The sequence below is a fragment of the Talpa occidentalis genome, unplaced genomic scaffold (assembly GCF_014898055.3).
Source record: "Talpa occidentalis isolate TD23 unplaced genomic scaffold, MPIMG_talOcc4v2.1, whole genome shotgun sequence".
Lineage (NCBI taxonomy): Eukaryota > Metazoa > Chordata > Mammalia > Eulipotyphla > Talpidae > Talpa > Talpa occidentalis.
In genome coordinates, this window is record NW_026555331.1 from 83,991,797 (window position 1) to 84,014,800 (window position 23,004).

The following is a 23,004-nucleotide window of genomic DNA, read 5'->3' on the forward strand; positions in this document are numbered from 1 at the left end:
AACTCTCCTGCACTGCTGGTGGGAGCGCAAACTGGTCCAACCACTATGGAGAGCTGTATGGAGATTCCTCAACCTATAAAAATAGACCTTCCATATGATTTAGCAATTCCACTCCTAGGTATTTACCCAAAGGACACAGAAACATTAATTCAGAAGGGCACCTGCACCCCTATGTTTATAGCAGCACTATTTACAATAGCTAAGCTTTGCAAACAATGCAAATGCCTAAAAATAGATGACTGGATCAAGAAGATGTGGCATATATACACAATGGAATATTACTCAGTAATCAAAAAATATAAACACATGCAGTTTGCAGCAACATGGATGGAGCTGGAAGGGATCATGCTCAGCGAAATAAGCCAGAAAGAAAAAGAAAAATACCGGATGGTCTCACTCATAGCAGGAGTTTAGAAAACCTAAATAAGAGACCAGGAAAAAGAATAACTATAATAAAGAAAAAAATCAAAATCAACAAACAACTATAAACCAGAGACACACTATGGGGGCGGGGGTGGGAGAGGAGGGATTGGGGTCAAAATAAGGGGGGTACAATTGTATGGGTAATATAACCAAGATGAAAATGCATACATTGTGCAAAAATGAAAAATGATGTAAGAATTATATAAAAATAAAAATAAATTAAAAAATACACAAAGTTTATTTTCATGGAGAAAAAAATGTGTGTGTATATATGCACAATTCTCACTATACCCTTAGAAAAAACATTAGAAGCTTCCAAAACACTGAAAAATGTGTAAATTCTAAACTTACACATTTTCCATTTATTTTTATATTTAAAATATGTTTATAAGAATTACTATCATAGTTAGAAAAAAGCTGTATAATGTGATGTAATTTGTGTTAGAATATAGTAATAAAGGCATGTGCAAAAGAAAAAGAAATGAAAATCACAAAAGGAGTTTGAAAAAGTCATGTTCGGGAGTTTGAGGAGAGGGGTCAATAAAAAACACCTGTCTACCCCCATGGACTTTGGGCATCAATTGAGAGAGACAAAGAGAGAACAAAACAATCACTTTTATTACTAACAAAGGTTAGAGGAGTGCCTGTAGGTCTGTTAGCTAAGCAGGCTTGCTCAAAGGAGATGGCTTTTGCATCAGTTAATGACAGCCTTCAAACTACTTTACCACAAGGAAAAGCAAGGAAGATGTGTGTTCTCATGCAAGGAAGGGCTCAATAAGCAATATTCCATCATACTGATTTATCATTATTTATTTAAACCGTTTGCTAGTATCAAGGAAATAAACTCTGCTCCTTCTCCTAAACTTAACACACGGAAAATCCATGCCTTCCCTGTGGTGTTTACTTCACATGAAAACATCATGCCAGAAAAAAATGAAGACACCACCTCACCCAAACATTGGTGAGTGTTCAACAATGTCAAATACCAAATTCCATTAAAGATCACTGAGAAAAGAATTTTTATAGAATGGTAGGGAAGAAAACATTTTTAAGGAATTCATTGGAAGGATGACAGTAGAGATCATCTCGATACTTTTCTAAGAAATAAGCCACATTAATATTCAGAGAGGATTAGAAGTGGAGGGAAGAGTGTCTAGAAGAAACAGGTTTATTTTTTATTTTTATATATTTATTAATTTTTTAACTTAAACTTGTTTATAGCCTGAAGGAAGAGAATAAAGAGAATAAAGGAAGAGAGTTTAAAAAGAGAAGAAAAAAATATACAGAGGTCTGGAGTTGGTTGGAAGCAATATGAAATGCACTTTTTTCTGAAGCAGCAGCTTCCAAGTTTAGTTCAAGAGAGAAGCCATGGAGAATAACTGGGAGCTTCTAAAGATAGTAGAAGCATATTTGGTTAAGTGTAAAGGCCCCAACAAACCTTTAATTGAACCAATTGCTAAAGTTACTATTTAATTTTTCTAGGATCCCAGAAGCAAATGGTTTCATGAATTGGCAAGGCAGATAGAGCTTTTAAAGTTTCAGGGAAAACCCAAACAAAAATAAAATAAATATAATTTAATAGATCAAGATTTCCCCCTGTTGTAGAGAATAAAATTCAAAAGGAGTTTTGGGAAGCATAAGGTTTAGGGTATGGTAAACCTGAAAAATAAAAGTTCACTCTGTTGAGCAACCCTCTGAATTCTTCAGTGCTGTTAATATCAAGTCCAGTTCCACTGAAAACAAATGTATCTAATAAAGTAAGGTAGTATGTAAAATATATTAGAAAACTCTTAAGTGTCAAATAATCTACTGAACTGAGAATATGTGTATGTAGCAGTACCTGATTTGGATTACAATATGCAGATTTGGACATGTTCAATGAGACAAAGCAGGCAAACATACATAAGCTTTGTTTTTATCTAGTTACTATGATCATTAAATCCTTTGCTCTTATGGAACTTCAAAACTGGCAAAAGAACAAAGTCAGAACTTGACAGTGTTGCTATTTTTAATCAGTCATGTGTTTCAAATACATTAATTGCATACCAACTCTTCAAAATACGTGTGCTTGGCTAAGAGACAGGACATTGTGTTTTAGAAATAAAGCATTTTCCCAAATGTTTGCTTTTCTTATATGTAATTCATGTGAAGATTTTATGACACATTGATCATGGATGTGTTACTGACTACAATATGGAGCTAGGAATTACAATACTTAGTATTTGACATTTTCTACATTTGATTCTGTTTGCACTGCCAGGTTTTTTTCATTGGAGGTCTGTTTTTATGTGTGTGGAGAGGCTCATCTCTCTCCTAAATCAAGTAACAAAGGAAGTAACAGAAATTCAGGGTCAAGTTACCAGATTTGAATGAAAAGGAAAGGAGAATCCAGGAAAGATGGTGATCAGAAGCAGGTTGCCACATTTAAATGGGAACTTAGGAAACAAAGCAAGATTATCCAAGTGAAGATTAATAGCATGTAAGAAATCAATAAAGTAGAAAGTAGGAGAAACACTGCCACAAAGTATTCACAGGTCACTGGAAGAGAGGGTTTTAAGTAGTTTAATAATACTTCTATCTCCCAACTATCTCCCAACTGACCTCACCTATCAGATAAGCCCCTATTTATTCAACCCCTATTTAGTCCTCAGGATACATGTGATAGTGTGATCCATGAAAACAAATCATCTATTATAGGTCAACAGGACGGTTCTGAACCAACACATACGGGCATGTTTTTTGATAAAATTTGGAAGGCCCAAAGTATCCTTTGGGATAGCATAATGAGCACCTGTATGCCTTGGTGAAAAGAGCTTATCTTGAAATTTTCTCAATTATCAGAAGAATTTCTGTGATTAATAGGATTTCTGATTTAACGGGGCAACATGTGAAACTATATAATACATGGCTCTGTTCTCACAGCCCAAGAAAATGTACCAAAAAAAAAAAAAAAAAAAGAAAGAAAGAAAAGCCAAAGTCAAGAAAAAGTCAGAACTAGCAAGCTGACCATAGATCTGAGGCATACAGCAAGGGAAGGGAGGGAGGGAGCTCAAACAGGGAAGAGAAGAACACAAGGGAAAATGATGATGGTTCGTGGGTGATATGGTGACAGAAGAACTATGGGGCCCACAACAATGTAAGCAAATTAATTAATTAATAAAAAAGACTAAATAAATCAAATAAATAAGACAAACGTCTTATCATAGAGCCCTCAATATAAATTCCCCTATTTTCTAATCTTCCTCCCTTTTTCAGTAACTCCTCTACTCTTTAGGAGATTTTTTCTTCAAAACTGTAGTCTGAATCCACATTCACCTTTTTGAAAAATCTCATTTCCAACCCAGAGTGTGGTTTGGAGCTAGTTCTAGCTCCTCCTCTCATACTCCAGCCAATGTGTGGATTCCAGTGACCTGTAAGGACTCCATCAGTGGGACTGGCTCACAGCCAATGGAGAGCCCTGGAAAGAGGGGTCAGGATGTGTATTCCCTGACTCCCTTCCTTCAAGCTGAGATGAGCTCTTTTATGTGTGAATTTGGCTAAATTATAGTTCCCAGTTATTCAATCAAACGCTAATCTAGGTGTTGCTCTGAAAGTATATAGATATGATTAAAGTCCATACGTAGTTGACTCAAGTCAGGGAGATAATCCTAAGTAATCTAAGCAGGCCTGACTCAATCAGTTTAAAGGTCTAAAGAGTAGAATCAAGGCTTCCTAGAAAAACAAATTCTGTCTGTGGACAGGAGCTTCATCCTGTGCCTGAAAGTTCCAGCCTTTCCTTCCTGACCTTGCCTTGCCAGCCCCCACAATTATATAAGCAAATTCCTTGCAGTAGTTTCTTAATGTTTATCTCTTACTACCTCTTTCTCTAGTTTAACTCTGACTGATACAGTAGCTTTGAGTTGACTGTGTCTTCTAACTAATGCTCCTCTCAAGTGGCTGACTCAATATGACTCTCTCTTCTTCCTGTTCTGTAACTGCTTTTGGCCTACGGGTAGTAACAGTCTAAGTTTTTGTATCATCACCAGTGATTCTTCTATGTCCATATTTGTACATAATCCCTTTGTAAGGCTCATGTCCCTGAATTATCCTCTTTTGATTGTGCTGTTTCCTCTTGGGTCTTAATGGATATATCCACTAATAAGCACTTAAAAAATCATCAGTTACATTAATTCACTTGTTCAATATCTTATTGAGTGCCTGTTATGAGCTGGCTAAGTGCTAGTTTTAAGGATATGATAATAAAAAAAAAAAAAAACTTGATCCACATCTGCATGAGTTTATAGTTTGGTGGAAGAGGTAGACAAACAAAAATTGTTTTGTGCAGCAATTTCTACGATAGGCAAAGGAGAGCATGCTATGTGAGCACAGAGGAGCTTCTAATCTAATACTGAGTTAAGACTTTTGGGAAAACTTTCTGGACGAAGAAATAACCAAGTTGAAGTCTGAAGTAGGAGAAAAAATGAGCCAGGCAAAGGGGGTAGACTGTATGTGAATGGTGGGAAGTGTTTCAGATAAGGGAGTAGTATGTGCAAAGATCCAGAGTTGGAAGAAAGTGTAGCTTTTTTTAAAGACCCTCATGGTCTACTGGGCATAGCGGGGAGACAGCACAGGCTGTGGATGACAGTAGGTGAAAGGTCATGATGGATCTTGCTGCCATATTATAGAGTTTGGGTAGGGAAGTCATTGAAAGGTTTAAGTCTAGGGATGTCACAATTAGATTTTAATTTTAGAACTCTGCAGAGTTGAGAAAATACTGAAGGAGGGAGGCTGGAGTTCCTGTTATGTAGGCAAGAGATGAGTTTATGTAAGAACAGGGGCTAGACCAGAAAAAGAGAGAAAATGGTAGAGATGTCTAGAAATTAAATTTGTGGTTTTGGCTTTGGAAATTGGAGTAAGTAAAGGAAAAGGTAGTATTTCTTACTTTTCAGCATTGGGGAGGTGGATGATGATACAGACATCTGGAGATAGACAACACAGATTTGGGGAGAAGAAAACTGACAAATCTAGGTGTTGCTCTGAAAGTATTTCAGAGATATGATTAAAATCCATACTTGGTTGTGATCACTATTAGTTATGATCACTTTGGGTTTGAGGAGTCTGTGTGATATCCAGGGGGTGGAGAAGTAAGATATACAGGCTGAACCACAGAAGAGAGTTTTGGACAAGAGTTAAAACTCTGAGATTCATCAGCAAATAGATGGCAGTTGACTCCCTGGGATTGGATAAGAAATTTTAGGGGAGGAATATAAGGTGAGAAAGAGTAGGGACTGCCACATTTTAAGGAATGGTAAAAAAACAAAACAAAACATTTTATTAAGGAATAAGAAAAGTAGGAGAAGTGGGATTAAAAACCAGGAGAGGGGAGGACTCCTGAAGTCTGAGAAGAGTGCCTCGAACAATTTTCATACAGAAGTGGAGCAAGAAGAGTCTGGAAATGGAAATTGTACTGGGGAATAAAGGAGATTTTGGCACCTCCTTCTAACCGAGAAAGATTGGAGGAAATGAACAACTTCTATTTGATAGAGCAAAGAAGTTATTGCCTCCCTAAAGGAGACCACTGTCTTAATAAAGGCACAGTGGTATACATTCAAAGAAGTGTCTGAGGAAAGGCAGATGTTCCTTTGTAACAGAAGAGATTTCTGGAAGATTCAGCAGTTGTAAGTTTGGAGAAAATGCCCAGAAAAGCATAGAGATGAGGTTAGAGGGCAGTGGCATGCCTCAAGTGGCCCTGTCCATCCTTCCTACCACTGCCCAGTGTTCCCAACAGAACAGCAAGATAAAGTACAATTTCTCAGCATTCTAATAAGATATATATATATAATAATGGTCCAGAGGTGCAGGACTCCATAACAGTGACCAATAGGCCAATAAGTAAAAAAACAAAACAACATAAAACAAAACAAAAAGCAATATTTTGCAAAATGAATCTGAAGTATGAAGTGTTAACTGGACAAGTTCCACATTGCTGTATACATCAATGAGTCCCAAATAACAGATGAATTTTTCCTTCATTTAAGTCAAAATAACAAAATGCAAATAACACAGCAATTTTTTATAGAGCTAAAATATTCTACTTTAATAACTGCCCTTTAATTTTGTTATAATGGTAAAAATAAGTGACTATTTTTTAAATTTTTAATTTTTTTTTTATTTTTATATTCCCCATACAATTGCACCCCCCTTATTTTGATCCCAATCCCTCCTTTCTGTCCCCCTCCCATAGTGTGTCTCTGGTTTATAGTTGTTTGTTGATTTAGATTTTTTCTTTCTTTTAGTTATTCTTTTTCCTGGTCCCTTATTTAGGTTTTCTAGATTCCTGCTATGAGTACCATCCGGCATTTTCCTTTCTGGCTTATTTCGCTATGCATGATCCCTTCCAGCTCCATCCATGTTGCTGCAAACTGCATGTGTTTATATTTTTTGATTGCTGAGTAATATTCCATGGTGTATATGTACCACATCTTCATGATCCAGTCATCTATTTTTGGGCATTTGGGTTGTTTCCAAAGCAAAACTATTGTAAGTAGTACTGCTATAAACATAGGGGTGCAGGTGTTCTTTGGAATTAATGTTTCTGTGTCCTTTGGGTAAATACCTAGGAGTGAAATTGCTGGATCATATGGAAGCTCTATCTTTAGTAGGTTGAGGAATCTCCGTACAGCTTTCCATAGTGGTTGGACCATTTTGCACTCCCACCAGCAGTGCAGAAGAGTTCCTTTTTCTCCACACCCTCGCCAACATTTGTTGTTGCTAGTTTTTTTAATATGTGCTGTTCTCACTGGTGTAAGATGGTGTCTCATAGTAGTTTTGATTTGCATTTCCCTGATTACAAGTGATGTTGAAAATTTTTTCATATGCCTGTTGGCCATTTGCATTTCCTCTTCGGAGAAGTTTCTTTTTAGCTCTTCTGCCCATTTTTTGACTGGATTATTTTCTTTGTTTTTGTTGAGTCTCATCAGCTCTTTGTAGATTTTTGTCATCAGTCCTTTATCATTAGTGTTGTGTGTAAAAATTTTCTCCCAGTCGGTGGGGTCTCTCTTTGTTTTTGTTATTGTCTCTTTTGCTATGCAGAAGCTTTTTAATTTGATGTAGTTCCAGCTGTTTATCTTTGTCTTCACTATCACTGCTTTGGGTGATGTGTCTGTAAAGATGTCTTTGAGGTGCATGTCATGTAGTGTTTCGTCTATATTTCCTTCTATCTATTTTATGGTTTCAGGTCTTATGTCTAGTTCTTTAATCCATTTTGAGTTGGTTTTTGTGCATGGTGTGAGGTAGTAGTGAAGATTCATTGTTTTGCATGTAGCAACCCAGTTTTCCCAGCACCATTTATTCAACAAACTTTCTTTGCTCCAATGCATATTCTTTGCTCCTTTGTCAAAGATTAGTTGACCATAGATCTGTGGGTTTATTTCTGGGTTTTCTATTTGGTTCCATTGGTCCTTGTGTCTGTTCTGGCTCCAACCATGCAGTTTTGATTATTATAGCTTTGTAGTATAGTTTGAAATCTGGGCATATGATGCCTCCATTCCCTTCTTTTTTTTTCAGGAGGGTTTTGGCTATTAGGGGTTTTTGGTGGCTCCATATTAATTTCATCAATATTTTTTCTATTTCTTTGAAGAATGACATTGAAATTTTTATTGGAATAGCATTGAATCTGTAGATTGCTTTTGGTAGGATGGCCATTTTGATAATGTTAATTCTTCTGATCCATGAGCAGGGGATGTCTTTCCATTTCTTTGTGTCTATTTCTATTTCTTTTAATAGTGTTTTATAGTTTTCTTTGTATTTTCTTTACTTCTTTTGTTAGGTTTACTCCCAAGTATTTGATTTTTTTTTGTTTCAATAATAAAAGGAATGGTTTTCTTGATTTCTTCTTCTTCAGAGTTATTGTTTGTGTATAGGAAGGCTACTGATTTTTGTGTGTTGATTTTGTATCCTGCCACTTTACTAAACTGATTGATTAGTTGAATTAGTTTTTCTGTGGAGTTTTTGGGGTTCTCTATGTATATTATCATATCATCCACAAGTGATAGTTTTACTTCTTCCTTCCCTATTTGGATTCCTTGTATGTCTTTCTCTTGTCTTATTGCTCTGGCTAGGACTTCCAGTATTACGTTGAAAAACAGTGGTGAGAGTGGACATCCTTGTCTTGTTCCACATCTTAATGGGAGTGCTTTCAGCTTTTCACCATTGAGAATGACATTGGCTGTGGGTTTGTCATATATGGCCTTTATGATGTTGAGGTATATTTCTTGTATCCTGAGAATTTCAAGGGCCTTAAAAATAAGTGACTATTTTATGTCTGTTCTTGTTCCAATACCATGCAGTTTTGATGATTATGGCTTTGTAGTATAGTTTGAAGTCTGGGAGTGTGATGCCTCCATTCCCTTCTTTTTTTTTTCAGGAGAGCTTTGGCTATTCGGGTTTTTTTGTGATTCCATATGAATTTCATCAATAATTGTTCTATTTCTTTGAAGAATGACATTGACATTTTGATTGGAATAGCATTGAATCTGTATATTGCTTTTGGTAGGATGGCCATTTTAATAATGTTTATTCTTCCAATCCATGAGCAGGGGATGTCTTTCCATTTCTTTGTGTCTTCTTCTATTTCTTTTAACAGTGTTTTATAGTTTTCTTTGTATAGGTCCTTTACCTCTTTTGTTAGATTTATTCCCAAATATTTGATTTTTTTTTGTTTCGATAATAAAAGGGATGGTTTTTTATTTCTTCTTCTTCAGATTTATTGTTTGTGTATAGGAAGGCTACTGACTTTTGTGTGTTGATTTTGTATCCTGCCACTTTACTGAACTGATTGATGAGTTGAATTAGTTTTTCTGTGGAGTTTTTGGGGTTCTCTGTGGAGAGCTGTGTGGAGATTTCTGGACCTACTAAACATAGAGCTTCCATATGATCCAGCAATTCCACTCCTAGGTATTTACCCAAAGGACACAGAAACATCAATTCCAAAGAACACCTGCACCCCTATGTTTATAGCAGCTCTATTTACAATAGCTAAGCTTTGGAAACAGCCCAAATGCCCAAAAATAGATGACTGGATCAAGAAGATGTGGTACATATATACCATGGAATATTACTCAGCATTCAAAAAAGATAAACACATGCAATTTGCAGCAACATGGATGGTGCTGGAAGGGATCATGCTCAGCGAAATAAGCCAGAAAGAAAAAGAAAAATACCAGATGGTCTCACTCATAGCAGGAATCTAGAAAATTTAAATAAGGGACCAGGAAAATGAATAACTATAAGAAAGTGAAAATCAAAATCAACAAAAAACTATGAACCAGAGACATTTTTTGGGGGGTGGGGGGTGGGAGGGGAGAGATTGGGGTCAGAATGGGGGGGTTGCAATTGTATGGGGAATATAAAAATAAAATTTATTATTTAAAAAAAAATAAGTGACTATTTTAATACTCTTTTGGCAAGATAAAATAGTGGCAACCTATTCATTTTACTGGTCTTTGAAATCTCCAAATTTGGATACTGCTCATTGGCTTCTACTTATGAATATTTTCTTCAGTGTGATACAATTTGCTATGCGGATTAGGAATTAGGAAGGCAGGACTTAATTACTTGACATAGTAATCTTTCTGTCAATTGCCAACTAACATCTACTAGCATTCACTTTGGGAAACAGTTGAGGGAGGTAGGTAATGTACCCACACTCTAAAAACAAAGGATTCTGCATTCAATTATACATGGCAAGCTTTCCATACCAAATCTCTCACAAAAGACTGAGAAGTTCTGGAGTCAAACTTCACTTTCATTTTCTTTAGTGGATGAAAAATTTTGTTTTTCTGCAGGAAAAAATAATTTCTGGCACAATTAACAACTTCTAAAACAGTCCTGCATTTGAATAGTTGCTCTTGAGCAATAATCAAATCTGTTCTTATGCTGTAATGGTATAGTAAGCTATATAAGGAAATTAATCAAAGCTGAAGTTTATGTAAGTGTAATTTCATTTGTTTATTTTTTAAAGATTTATTTATTTATGCATACAAGAGCTGGGGTACAATACAGGCCAGAGATGCGGGGAGTGAGAGGATTCACCAGCAACAGAGTGGGGAACAGAAGAGGCAGAGTGACTGAAATACACTGCTGAGGGGAGCAGCGGGCAAATCAGGAGAGGCCTGCTGTGCCAGGTGGGCAGCTCCCTGGCCAGCCGGGGGATCAAACTCGCGCTGCAGAGGTTGCAGATTGCTTCATAGTGCAGTGCTTAACCCCTTGCGCCACCAGGGAGGCCCAATTTCATCTGTTTTTTAATTTGATTTTTAGGTACCTCAGTCTGTAGACAATGCTAAAAATAGTAACAATAGATAATTCTGTGGTGTTTACTATATTTCTGGCACTATTATACTTTTAGAAATATTAAATCATTAATTCCACAAAACCACTTATAATGCATCTATTATTATCACCATTTTGTGGATAAAGGTACTTGGCACAGGGATCATACAGTTGGGTACAGAGCTCTAACCCGTGGCCATTCTCCTATGTGATTTCTATTGGGCTCCTTATAGTCAGCATGATCTACCAAAGTTCAACTTTCTGTTGCATAGAAACTATAAACTTGCATAAAAATGACTACTGGACAGAGGTTGTCTGAAATCCTTCGAGAAGTGTTTTACTGACCTTGGTTGACAGGTTCTCAGGATTGGTCCTTCTAGGCAACTTCCTGAACTTTCCACAGCCTTTGGAAATAGTAGCAGCACATGATGAACACTTTTTGAAAGGAGTCCCCAAGGTGTGGACTGACCACATTCCTTTTTTTTTTTTTTTTTTAATAGAGGCATGTTTTATTTATTTATTTATTTGTTTGTTTGTTTATATATGCACTGGGTATAGTCAGAAGCACAGGAGGGTGAGAGAATTCACCAGAGCCAGAGCGGGGAGCAGAGCAGGCAGAAGGACTGAAGTACACTGCTGAGGGGAGCAGCAGGCAGCAGGAGAGGTCTGTGCGCCATGTGGGACCCTCCTCTGGTGGCTGGGGAGCAGCCGGGGATCGAACCGGGGCCACAGAGGCCAGGGCAGCTTCACAACCCAGCGCTCAACCGCTGCGCCACCAGGGAAGCCCCTAAGAAACCATGGACTCAGGAGAAGAGTCTACTGCTGGCCTCTTTGAAAAGAGGTAGCCAGCATGGACTATATTCTGGGTCTGGATTTATTCTGTTAGAGGCTCTGGACCCCAGGGAGAGGCTCTGATTTCAAGGCTCTTGGCACACAAGGACTCTGGGGAAGTGGTTAGACTAGTACTAGCTAGTGTTTATGACTGGAGTTAGGGGGATCGGGAGGGGACAGAGCTGCTGGAGGTGGGGTCACTGGCTTGCTGATCCCTAATTGGATGATCTCCACCCCATTCTCTGCTTAATTCTTAGGCTGTCATGTGCAATTAACCTTTTATATGAAAATAAATAACATTCTGCTTTTGTGCCCATTAGGATATTGGTCATATAAAACCAATGACTCAGTTGGCCTCCAGTGAAACAATTATTATATGCTACTAGTACGCCGCCTGTAAACTTTCAGTACTAATTTAAGCCCAAGATTGTCCTGCTTCCCTTTTGCAGCCAAATTACATTGGAAAAAGCACTTCCAAATACCTCTGAATACCTCAAAGTTCATCTTGCATTCAGCAATTTGCAGTGTGTTTTGTTTGTTTGTTTAGTATACCAAAGTCAATCCTCTGGGAGGGGCCACTGAAACATTTTATTTAAAGGAATTAAAGCAAGAACCAAATGTTAAGAAACTAGAGAGGAGTTAAATTAAACCCATGGTTAACAAACAGCATAGTTTTAACAAAATCTAAATAACACTGTTAGTCACACAAAAACATTGGAAACCTACAAATATAAGTAGTACATATATTTGGCTAATTTGGAGTGTAACCAGGCATAGGAGGTAAGAAAGCCTGTTTTTCTGTAGGACATAAGCAATGAAGTTAAGGATGGAAAAGCAAGAAACTCTCTTCTGTAAGGGGATAGTTTCTTATTTTTTCCTAAAAAAGTTTTTTTTTTCTGTTATTGTGGTTTTTCCCTATACTCACTAAACTGACAGAAGAAATTATTCTGTGTCCTTAGGATTTCCATGTGAATTACAGGATGAGCTTGTAAATTTCTGCAAAGAAGCCAGTTGGGAATTTGATAGGGACTGAGTTGAATCTGTAAATAGATTTGGGGAGTAATGCCAATGAACATGGGTGTATCCATGATATCCAATCCAGGCAAATGAGACATCTTTCCATTTACTTAGGTTGTTATTAATTTCTTGAAATAATGTTTCATAGTTTCCAGACTGTAAGTTTTGCATTTTTTTTGATAAATTTATTTCTAATAAGGTTGTGCTTTTTGATGTTGTGGCTGATGAAATTTCTTAAATTCCTTTCAGATTATTCATTGCAAGTACATAGAAACACAATTGATTTTTGCGTATTAATTTTTTATCCTGTAGCTTTGCTGAACTCATTCATCAGTTTTAATCATTTTTAGAAGATTCCTTAGGATCTTTGGTATACAAGATCAGGTCATGTGTATATCTGCATGTCTTTTAATTTCATTTCTCCCCTCCTTATTGGCTCCTCTAGAACAACCGATACAATGTTAAATAAGGAGAGCAGGGTGGAGTGTGGTGGACTGCGGGCACTTTGGTGGTAGGAAAGTGTGGTGACAACACCACACTTTTTTCACAAGTGAGATAATTTTTTTCACAATTCTACATTGTAAATAAAATAAATGAGAATGCTTAAAAATTAAAAATAAATAAATAAATAAAAGTGAGAATACACATCCCTGTTTTGTTCCTGATCTTAGGAGAAATTTCAGTCTTTGACCAGTAAGTATAATATTAGCTGTGGGTTGGTTATAGCTGTAGCTGTACTTTATTAGGTTGAAGAAGTTCCCTTCTCCTAAATTTTTAGGTTTTTTTTAATCATGGAGGGTGTTGGATTGTGTGAAATTCTTTTTCTGGATCTATTGAGAAGATCATGTGATTTTTGTCTTTTATTAAAGATGGATTATGTTGAGTGGGCGGTTTAGAAGGGAGCGCACTTCTGGTGCCCTTTCTCCCGCAGGCGCTCCGGCCCCGGACCCTCGTGGGAAGGGTGTGATCCCGAAACTGGAGTGGGGTAGAGGCGGGCCGGCACCGGCTTCTGACTACGGGTGCCGCCGGCCCCAAGATCGGACATGGCCCAGAACTTGAAGGACTTAGCAGGACGGCTGCCCTCTGGGCCCCGGGGCATGGGCACGGCGCTGAAGCTGCTGCTGGGTGCCGGGGCCGTGGCCTACGGCGTGCGCGAGTCCGTATTCACCGTGGAAAGCGGGCACAGAGCCATTTTCTTTAATCGGATCGGTGGAGTGCAGCAGGACACCATCCTGGCCGAGGGCCTTCACTTCAGGATCCCGTGGTTCCAGTACCCTATCATCTATGACATTCGGGCCAGACCCCGAAAAATTTCTTCCCCCACAGGCTCCAAAGACTTGCAGATGGTGAACATCTCCCTGCGTGTGCTCTCTCGACCCAATGCTATGGAGCTTCCCAGTATGTACCAGCGTCTAGGGCTAGACTACGAAGAGCGAGTATTGCCATCCATTGTCAACGAGGTGCTCAAGAGTGTGGTGGCCAAATTCAATGCCTCCCAGTTGATCACCCAGCGAGCCCAGGTATCCCTGTTGATCCGAAGGGAACTGACAGAGCGAGCCAAGGACTTCAGCCTCATTCTGGATGATGTGGCCATCACAGAGCTGAGCTTCAGCCGGGAGTACACAGCTGCTGTGGAAGCCAAACAAGTGGCCCAGCAGGAGGCCCAGCGGGCCCAATTCTTGGTGGAAAAAGCAAAGCAGGAGCAGCGGCAGAAGATTGTGCAGGTCGAGGGTGAGGCTGAGGCTGCCAAAATGCTGGGAGAAGCATTGAGCAAGAACCCTGGTTACATCAAACTGCGTAAGATCCGCGCGGCCCAGAACATCTCCAAGATGATCGCCACCTCCCAGAACCGGATCTATCTCACCGCTGACAACCTTGTGCTCAACCTGCAGGATGAAAGCTTCACTCGGGGAGGTGACAGCCTCATCAAGGGTAAGAAATGAGCCCGGGTGACCAAGATCTCCACCCCCAGAGAGCAAGTGGATTTGTTTCTCCCCTGGTTTTTGAGGAGCCAGCTCCCTCCCCCATTCCCCTTTATCATGTGATGGTCCCCTCTGCACCTGACCTCCTGGGCCTTGGATGAATGAAGACTGACCCATTTTCAGGGGAACAACTTTCCTCCTCCCTGTGTGGCCAAGGTTGTTGGGACAGTGTGTGATTTCTAGATGATTTCCTATAGTGTTGGTTCCTCCCTCAAAGTTGGGAGGCAATAACCATCCCAGGAATTCTCAATAAATTTTTATTACTTAAGCTGGAAAAAAAAAAAAAAGATGGATTATGTTAATAGCTGTTTGGCTCTTAAACCAATCTTGCATTCCAGGGTTGTCATCCATTCTTATACCTGCTCAACTCAGGCTTTTTCATCTTGACAAGTTTTAGTTCAGTACTGCATCTTGGTTATGTTGCTATCTTCCATTTAAACGAAAATTCACTTTAATATTTGATATTAAGTATGTGGTTTCTAAAGGTCTCTTCAATTGACAATCACATGGTCAAATCCACTACCCACCACTTTTCAGTTTATAGGGCTCTAAGTTTTCGTTAGGAAATGTAAGAAATTGATCTCTTCTTTTCCCATTTATCTGAAGATAGGCGAAGAGGACTTTATAATGTACATAGCACTTCAATTTAAACTGAATCATAATGGGATTAAATTCTTAAACACAAAATGAAAGTATCTGTAATATACCTTTCAAACAGAACACATCCTGTTTTTACTAGAGTTTTAAGTTTCATGATTTTTAAGATACCTTAAGGCTCAGCTTCTATCATTCTTGGTTTAAAAGCAACCTCAACTTCACCTTTTTTTAAAAAAAATAGAGTTGAAAAGGTGATACACTTACAGTCAAATTTGGCTTGCAGGTATGTATTATTTGGTCCGTAGGCTTTTGAAAATTAGGCCAAGCTCTATAGGTAGACATCAAACTCAACCTTCCTACTATCAGTACTATTCCTACTATTTTGCGTTTAAGCCAGCTCCCTAAAGTCCTTGGGGTTTGTAATGCCTGTAATAAACCATCTTAATTTATCTCAATGGAGTCATTATTTTCTTGCCACCCAACTTTTATATCCTAGAGTCACTGCTGACAATTTTTATAACTTTTTTTTGCCTTTAAAAATAGCACCCTATGTACTTAATATCACTTGCAAGCAGTTAAGATGGGAGAAAAATCATCCAAATTAAATTTGCATAAATTCTCATTGTATAAGAGTTAGAAGATTAAAAGTATGAAAGTCCCGAAAATCCCCTTTCACTCCTCTCTACCACCTCCTCCCCATCTATAGGGTCATTAAATTGGAGTGTATTCTTCTGGCTTATTTTGTAGACTTTTACACACACACATACATGAACTATTAGTTTTTACATAAAAATTAAGCTGAGTAAGTATAACTCCAATGTACTGACAATGGGTATCTCTGGAGGCAGGGAGTTTTAGATTTGAGTCACTACTGCGAATGCTTCATGAATATGATACATTTTTGTCTGAAATTGACTTAGACAGACATGAAAACTGGATGCTATAAATCAGTTTGGTAGATTAACTATGTAAAAATGTTATATCAGTCGGGGTTCACCCTCAGAATCAAAACTAATAGGGGAAATAAAAACATGAATAAAATGTGACATATGTATTATATGATTAAGCAAGTCTGAAACAGTAGGATGGATCTTCAGGAATGTCACAGGCAGGTTGGAATTATACCTTTCCTTTTTGGCAAAAGACTCTGTTCTACTTTTAAATGTTTTCAACTGATTGAATCAGGCTCATGTGATTATCTGGGACAGACTCCTTTACTTAAAGCCAACTGACAGGGATTTAATTACATCTGCATAATACAGTAAAGTCAGGATTCATATTTGACTGAATATCTGAATATTATAGTTGAGTCAAGTTAGTACATTAAAAACATCATCATATATATAAATTAAAAATGTATTTACGGGGGCCTCCCCTGGTGGCGCAGCGGTTGAGCGCTGAGCTGTGAAGCTGCCCGCAGCCTCTGCAGCGCCGGCAGCCGGCGAGGGTCCCACATGGCACGCAGACCTCTCCTGCCGCCCGCTGCTCCCCTCAGCAGTGTATTTCGTCAGTCTGTCTGTTCTGTTCCCCGTTCTGACTCTGGTGAATTCTCTCACCCTCCTGCGCTTCTGACTATACCCAGTGCTTGTATAAATAAATAAATAAATCTTAAAAAAAATGTATGTATGGCAAAAGACACTGTGGACAGGTAATATGAAATATATAGGTAATAAAAAGTACAAGTAATATTTAAGATTTATTAAGTTGTTCCCCAAATCAACAAAACATAAGAGAAGACATAGCAGGTAGAAAAATGGGTAATGGATATGAATAAGCAATTTATACACAAAAACACAACAGTCTGATGTAAAACATAAGAAAATGATCAAACTCATTAATTAAGAAAATTAAACTTAAATCAAATGCAATTTTTTTCATGATAATTTTGGTAAAAACTTAAAAGACGGATATCAAAAATTGGCAAAATGCAAATGCAAAATGCAAATGAATGAAATCTTCATTCATACACAAATACATTATTGAGAGTAGACATAGATAAAGTCTTCAGAAAAAGTAAATTTAGCAGTGTCCTTGAAACTTTTAAATAAGTTTGCCTTTCACTGGGTGTATTGTGCTAGGAATCTATCTTCTCCTATTCCTTTTGTCAATCACCAAGTTCCAATGTTTAATCTTTCATGATTGAGTTTCCTTACTTCTTCTCTCCCTGAGTTCAACTTGCACATGATAACCAGGTGATCTTCCAACTTTTCTCTTATACATGCACACATTCATGCACACACACACACACACACCCCCAGACTAGAGACAACTCAAATGACTGACAACTACAACATGGGTAAATAATGACATATTTTTTCAATAGAATATTTACAATAAATGGAGCCTCCCTGGTGGCGCAAGAGGTTAAGATGCAACCTACGAAGCAATCCGAAGCCACTGCAGCATGAGCTCAATCCCTGGCCAGGGAGCAACCCACATGGTGCAGCAGACCTCTCCTGACTTGTCCACTGCTCCCCTCAAAAGTGTATTTCAGTCAATCTGCCTGTTCTGTTCCCCACTCTGTCTCTGGTGAATTCTCTCACCCTCCTGTGCTTCTGACTGTACCCAGTGCTTGTATAAATAAATAAATAAATCTTTTTTTTTTAAAGATGGTTGTACAAAATCAACAAAAATGAAGGAAAACATAAATAAAGATCCCAATTAAAGTTTAAAAACCAGGCAAACCCAAACTATCTTAAATAAGAGTGTATTAGGTAGCTAAACCATAAAGAAAAGCAAGGGTATAAATGACAGTTCCAATTGTTAGAGTACTGATTATTTAGCTGGAGAGGAAGAGAGCAGTGATTGGGAAGAAAAATTCTAGGTTGCTGTCAGTCATAAGACTTTTTGACGTTTATGATGATGACATGTTAAACTGAACATTTGAGTGTTGTGCTAATTCTCTTCATTTTAAAAAAAAAATCCACTAGGGGATTTTCTGAGGCGCTGGTTGTCTTTTAGTTCTTTTTTTACGCCTATCTTTATTGAATATCATTTACATATAACATTGTGTACGTTTAAGGTGTATGCGTTGACTTGATACTTTTGTAAGTTGCATGATTACTACCAAAGTATTAGCAACAGCCATTATACAATGTGATTGAACAAAATTTGCTTTATCATTTTGTAAATTAAATACATATAATTTCCACACTTTTCTATTTGTTTTATTTGACTTTATTATTAAAAATAAATCTGATAAAAAAGTCTAATGGTGATGGTGCATGGGTGAACTGGTGGTGAGAATTTTATGGGTACTATACCTAAGAGGAGAAAGCATGCATTGTACAAAAATGAACAATGATGTAAAATATATGTAAATAATAAAAATAAATCAGATAAAGAAGTCTTTGGAATTATTCCCTGCCTACTGAATAAAGTTCAGATTCTTTAATCTGAACTTTCAAATTTCTCCATATACTGGTTACCTCATTCTTCTAATGCAACACCCCCCACTACTGTCTTCAATGGAAACCAAAAAACCCCCAAACAAAATAATACTAAAACAAAGTCCCAACAAATACTAATTTTACTAAATTGCCTTTATAAAAAAAAATGGCCTTTCCTCTTACTCTTTGAAAGTAAAAGGGAAGAGGATTTTAAATTGCCTACCACAAGTTTTTCTCAGATGAATCAGAACAGGATAAAATGCCTGCTTAGTCTTTGGCTATAATGAATATGTGTCTATAACACAATTCTCAGAAAAGAACACATTTCCTCCAAGTATTTATCTCCTGGAATTTTTTTAGATTAAGAATTTTCTTTCACTTTAGATAAGCTATGAAAAAAGTATTAATATATACAATGTTAGGTATTAGCTTTGCCCACAAAAACACAGTGAAAAATAAATAAGTGACCCAAGTATGAAGTATTGAGTCTTTATGCACAGACTATCAGTTTCACACTTAGTCATAGTCAACTTCACACATAGATGCCACTTAAAGAACAAGAGCCAAATGTTCCTGGAAAATGGAACTTGGGTTCACAGACATTTGTTGTAAATACCTGAGTCCCATTCTTGGGTGGAGATCTCAGCAAGAAGATTGATGGGCAGCTTCCAGAGGAAAAAAAAAGAGGGAGGGGCAGGATGTGGTGTTGGTGATTCAGAAGTAGCCCCCCTTCTCCACCACCAATCTGAGTCAGCATGCAGCCACATGGCCCCACAGGGTGCAGTCAGGCCTCTCAATGAGCTGTTCCACAAGTCCTCCCTACTTGCCTTCATTAAAGCACTTGGTGATTTCAGAAGCATGTTCCTGGAGGCATCCTAGTTGAGCCCCTGGGTGCTAGAGTCAACTAAATGAGTTCAAATCTCTGCTGGCCATGCCTGAACTTGTGATTTTAGAAGTGTGCACAGATACATATTTCTTTTGTCCTAGGGTATGAATCATGTACTCTTTTTTTTTTTTTTAAAGATTTATTTATTTTTATACAAGAACTGGGGTACAGGCCAGATGTACGGGAGGGTAAGAAGATTCACCAGAGACAGAGCAGAGAACAGAACAGGCAGACTGACAAAATACACTGCTGAGGGGAGCAATGGGTGAGACAGGAGAGGTCTGCCCCGCCATGTGGGTATCTCCGTGGCTGGCAGGGTTCGAACCGGCACTGAAGAAGCTGCAGACAACCGCCTGCACCACCAGGGAGGCCCTGAATCATGTGCTCTTAATGTGATTGGAGCAATAGGAACTGAGAGTGATACTTGCTAGCACAAAAGTGGCAAAGTTTATTTACAGCAAGCTCTGGTAGAGCAGTGGGAGTTCTGTTGATGGCCATTATAACATTTTTTTTTCTCATTTGACTTCAGTAAATTCTTTCTTCTCTCAAATAAAATACCTCTAGAATTACTTTGAGTTTCTTTTTTTTTTACACTTGAATCTTTGGAGACCAAAGAGTCAGTGACTCTCTAAACTCTTCAGTTATTTGATGAGCATCATCAAGCAAGCTCCAATTGAGCTGGCTCTAAAATGAGAACACCTAGTGTTTTCTTCCTAGTATCTACTCTTCGAAGTTTCTAATTAATTTTCTGGTATGCTGACCAAAGCTAGTCACAGTATTTAGTAAAATAGTTGGATCAGGTAACATGGTATCCATCTAGTACAATATTCTTTACTTACAGACTAGAAAACTTTCTGATGTCCAGAAATGGTAAGTGATGGAACCAATATTGTTTGTAGCAGGGCCTGGTATATAACTCAAATCTACTCAGTTGAAGTTTAGTGTTCATTTATTCATTCACAATTCCTTAATTCAATAATTACTACATGCCTTTCTGTCTTAGAGACACAAAGGCAATTAGTATTGATCCCTAGGATATCCTCTAGGATATTGTAGCCCCAGTAGAAAAGACATAAGAAAAAAATAAAATTGAAAAATTGTGGCCCTCCCTGGTGGCACAAGGGGCTAAGCACAGCACTTTGAAGCTATCCACACCCACTGCAGCACCAGTTTGATCCCCGGCCAGGGAGCAACCCACATGGCACAACAGACCTCTCCTGACTCTCCCGTTGCTCTCCTCAGCAGTGTATTTCAATCAGTCTGCCTGTTCCGTTCCCTGCTGTCTCTGGTGAATCCGCTCACCCCCCGTACCCCAATTCTTGTATGCATAAATAAATAAATCTTTAAAAAAAGAAAAGAAAAATTGCCATATTAAGTTTTGTGGTAGAAGTGTGTATAAAGTAACTGTGTATACATGGTATGAATAGAGAAAAAGTATATATATATATATAGATATAGATATAGATATACACACACACACTGGTTTCTGATTTCTGGCCCCAGTTTCCGGTTACAGAACCCCTAAAATTCTTGTAATTTCTTAAGAGATACAAGAACTAGGTGAACATTTTGTTCTAATATCTGGTCTTCGACTCCAGTTCCTGACATGGAGCTTCTAAATTCCTTGGAATTTCCTCGGTGAATAGGTGTTCTAATGATAGGTTATGGGTGTTCCAATAAGGTGACTCTTGGTGGCTATCTGGAAGGTTTTTCAATGAAGCAACCTTCCCAAAAAGAACAAGCCATTAGGGCCTCCTTGGTGACTCAAGGGGTTAAGATACAAACTATGAAGCTGTCCTCAGCCTCTGCAGCACGAGTTCGATCCCCCGGTCGGCCAGGGAGTAATCCACATGGTGCAGCAGACCTCTCCTGACTCACCCACTGCTCCCCTCAGCAGTGTACTTCAGTCAATCTGCCTGTTCTGTTCCCCACTCTGTCTCTGGTGAATCCTCTCACCCCCACACCTCTGGCCTGTTCCCCAACTCTTGTATGCATAAATAAATAAATCTTTAAAAAAAAAAAAGAACAAACCATGATTAGAAGCTTGGAATATTAAACCCACCTGCCCATTCTTTACAGAGGGGCTAGAAATTGAGTTGCTCAATCATGCATTGCAACTCAATTTCTAGCCCCTCTGTAAAGAATGGGCAGGTGGGTTTAATATTCCAAGCTTCTAATCATGGTTTGTTCTTTTTAAAAAAAAAAGATTTATTTATTTATGCATACAAGAACTGGGGTACAGGCCAGAGGTCTTGTATGCATAAATAAATAAATCTTTACAACCCCAAGAGGCCTCCCTGGTGGCGTAAGGGGTTAAGCACGGCACTATGAAGCAATTTGCAGCCTCTGCAGCACGAGTTCAATCCCCAGCCGGCCAGGGAGCTACCCACATGGTGCAGCAGGCCTCTCCTGACTTGTCCATTGCTCCCCTCAGCAGTGTATTTCAGCCAGTCTCCCTGTTCTGTTCCCCACTCTGTCTCTGGTGAATCCTCTCACTCCCCACATCTCTGGCCTATACCCCAGCTCTTGTATGCATAAATAAATAAATCTTAAAAAAAATTCCACAAGAATGGGATTTGAGGATCTACTGGGTTGGTGAAAATATGGAGGCGCTGTATGAGTAGTGCCTTTGGAGGGCATGGAAGCTCTGTGTCATTTCTCAATTACCTTGGCCTAAATACTTTTTCTATCTGGATATTCATCTGTATCCTTTATTATGCCCTTTTTAGTAACTGGTAGACAGCAGACAATTTCTCTGAGATCTGTGAGCTGCCTAACAAATGAATCAAACCTTCAATTTATAGTCAACTGATGAGAAACACTGATAATAACCTATACTTGGGATTGGTATCTGGAATAGAGGAGGGAAGAGAGTCTTGTGGGACTGAGCCCTAACCCCTGGGATTTGATGCTATCTCCAGGAAGACAATTTCAGAATTGTATTTACAGGATACCCAGACGATGTTACAAAGTTGCTTCACGAGGAGGAAAAAACCCACACATCTGGAGATCAGAAGTGAATTATTGTGTGTGAGTGTAGTGGTAAAAGAGACACACAGGAGAAAGATTGGGTTTTTCCAGTCCACAGATGATATCTGCATTAGTTTTCTTAGCAAAGCAGCACAAACTGTCTTAAAACAATGGAATTTTATTGCATCACAGTTCAAGGGGCTAGAAGGCCAAAATGAAGGTGTCTTTGGGGGCCACTCTCCCTTTCAAACTTAAGGGGAGACTCTTTCCTAGTCTTTTCCTAGCTTCTGATGATAACTGCCACTCTGGTGTTCCTTAACTGCATCACTACAATCTCTGCCTCTCTTGCCACAGTATCTTCCCTGTGTGTCTATGTTCAACTTTGCTCAATTATTTTGTTCTGTTTTCTTATAAGGCCACCAGTCATATTAGGATCTGTTCTGAAGATGTCATTTAACTTGAACATTTGCAAATACCCTATTTCCAAATAAGATCAGTTCACAGGTACTGTTGATCTAGAACTTCAATGTCTTTCAGGGAGTACAATTCAATCCTTAACAGTAACCATAAAAGATAGTCATTTCACCTCTTCCCCATTGTG

General features: G+C 38.4%; 1 protein-coding gene across 1 annotated transcript; it reads left to right on the forward strand.

Annotated features, from left to right (window-relative positions):
* Positions 1-13,585: 13,585 nt before the first annotated feature.
* LOC119242154 (prohibitin-2-like) lies at positions 13,586-14,830 on the forward strand. Its single transcript, XM_037507925.2, has one exon. The coding sequence runs from the start codon at positions 13,623-13,625 to the stop codon at positions 14,520-14,522; it is 900 nt and encodes a 299-aa protein (XP_037363822.1). The 5' UTR covers positions 13,586-13,622; the 3' UTR covers positions 14,523-14,830.
* Positions 14,831-23,004: the final 8,174 nt, after the last annotated feature.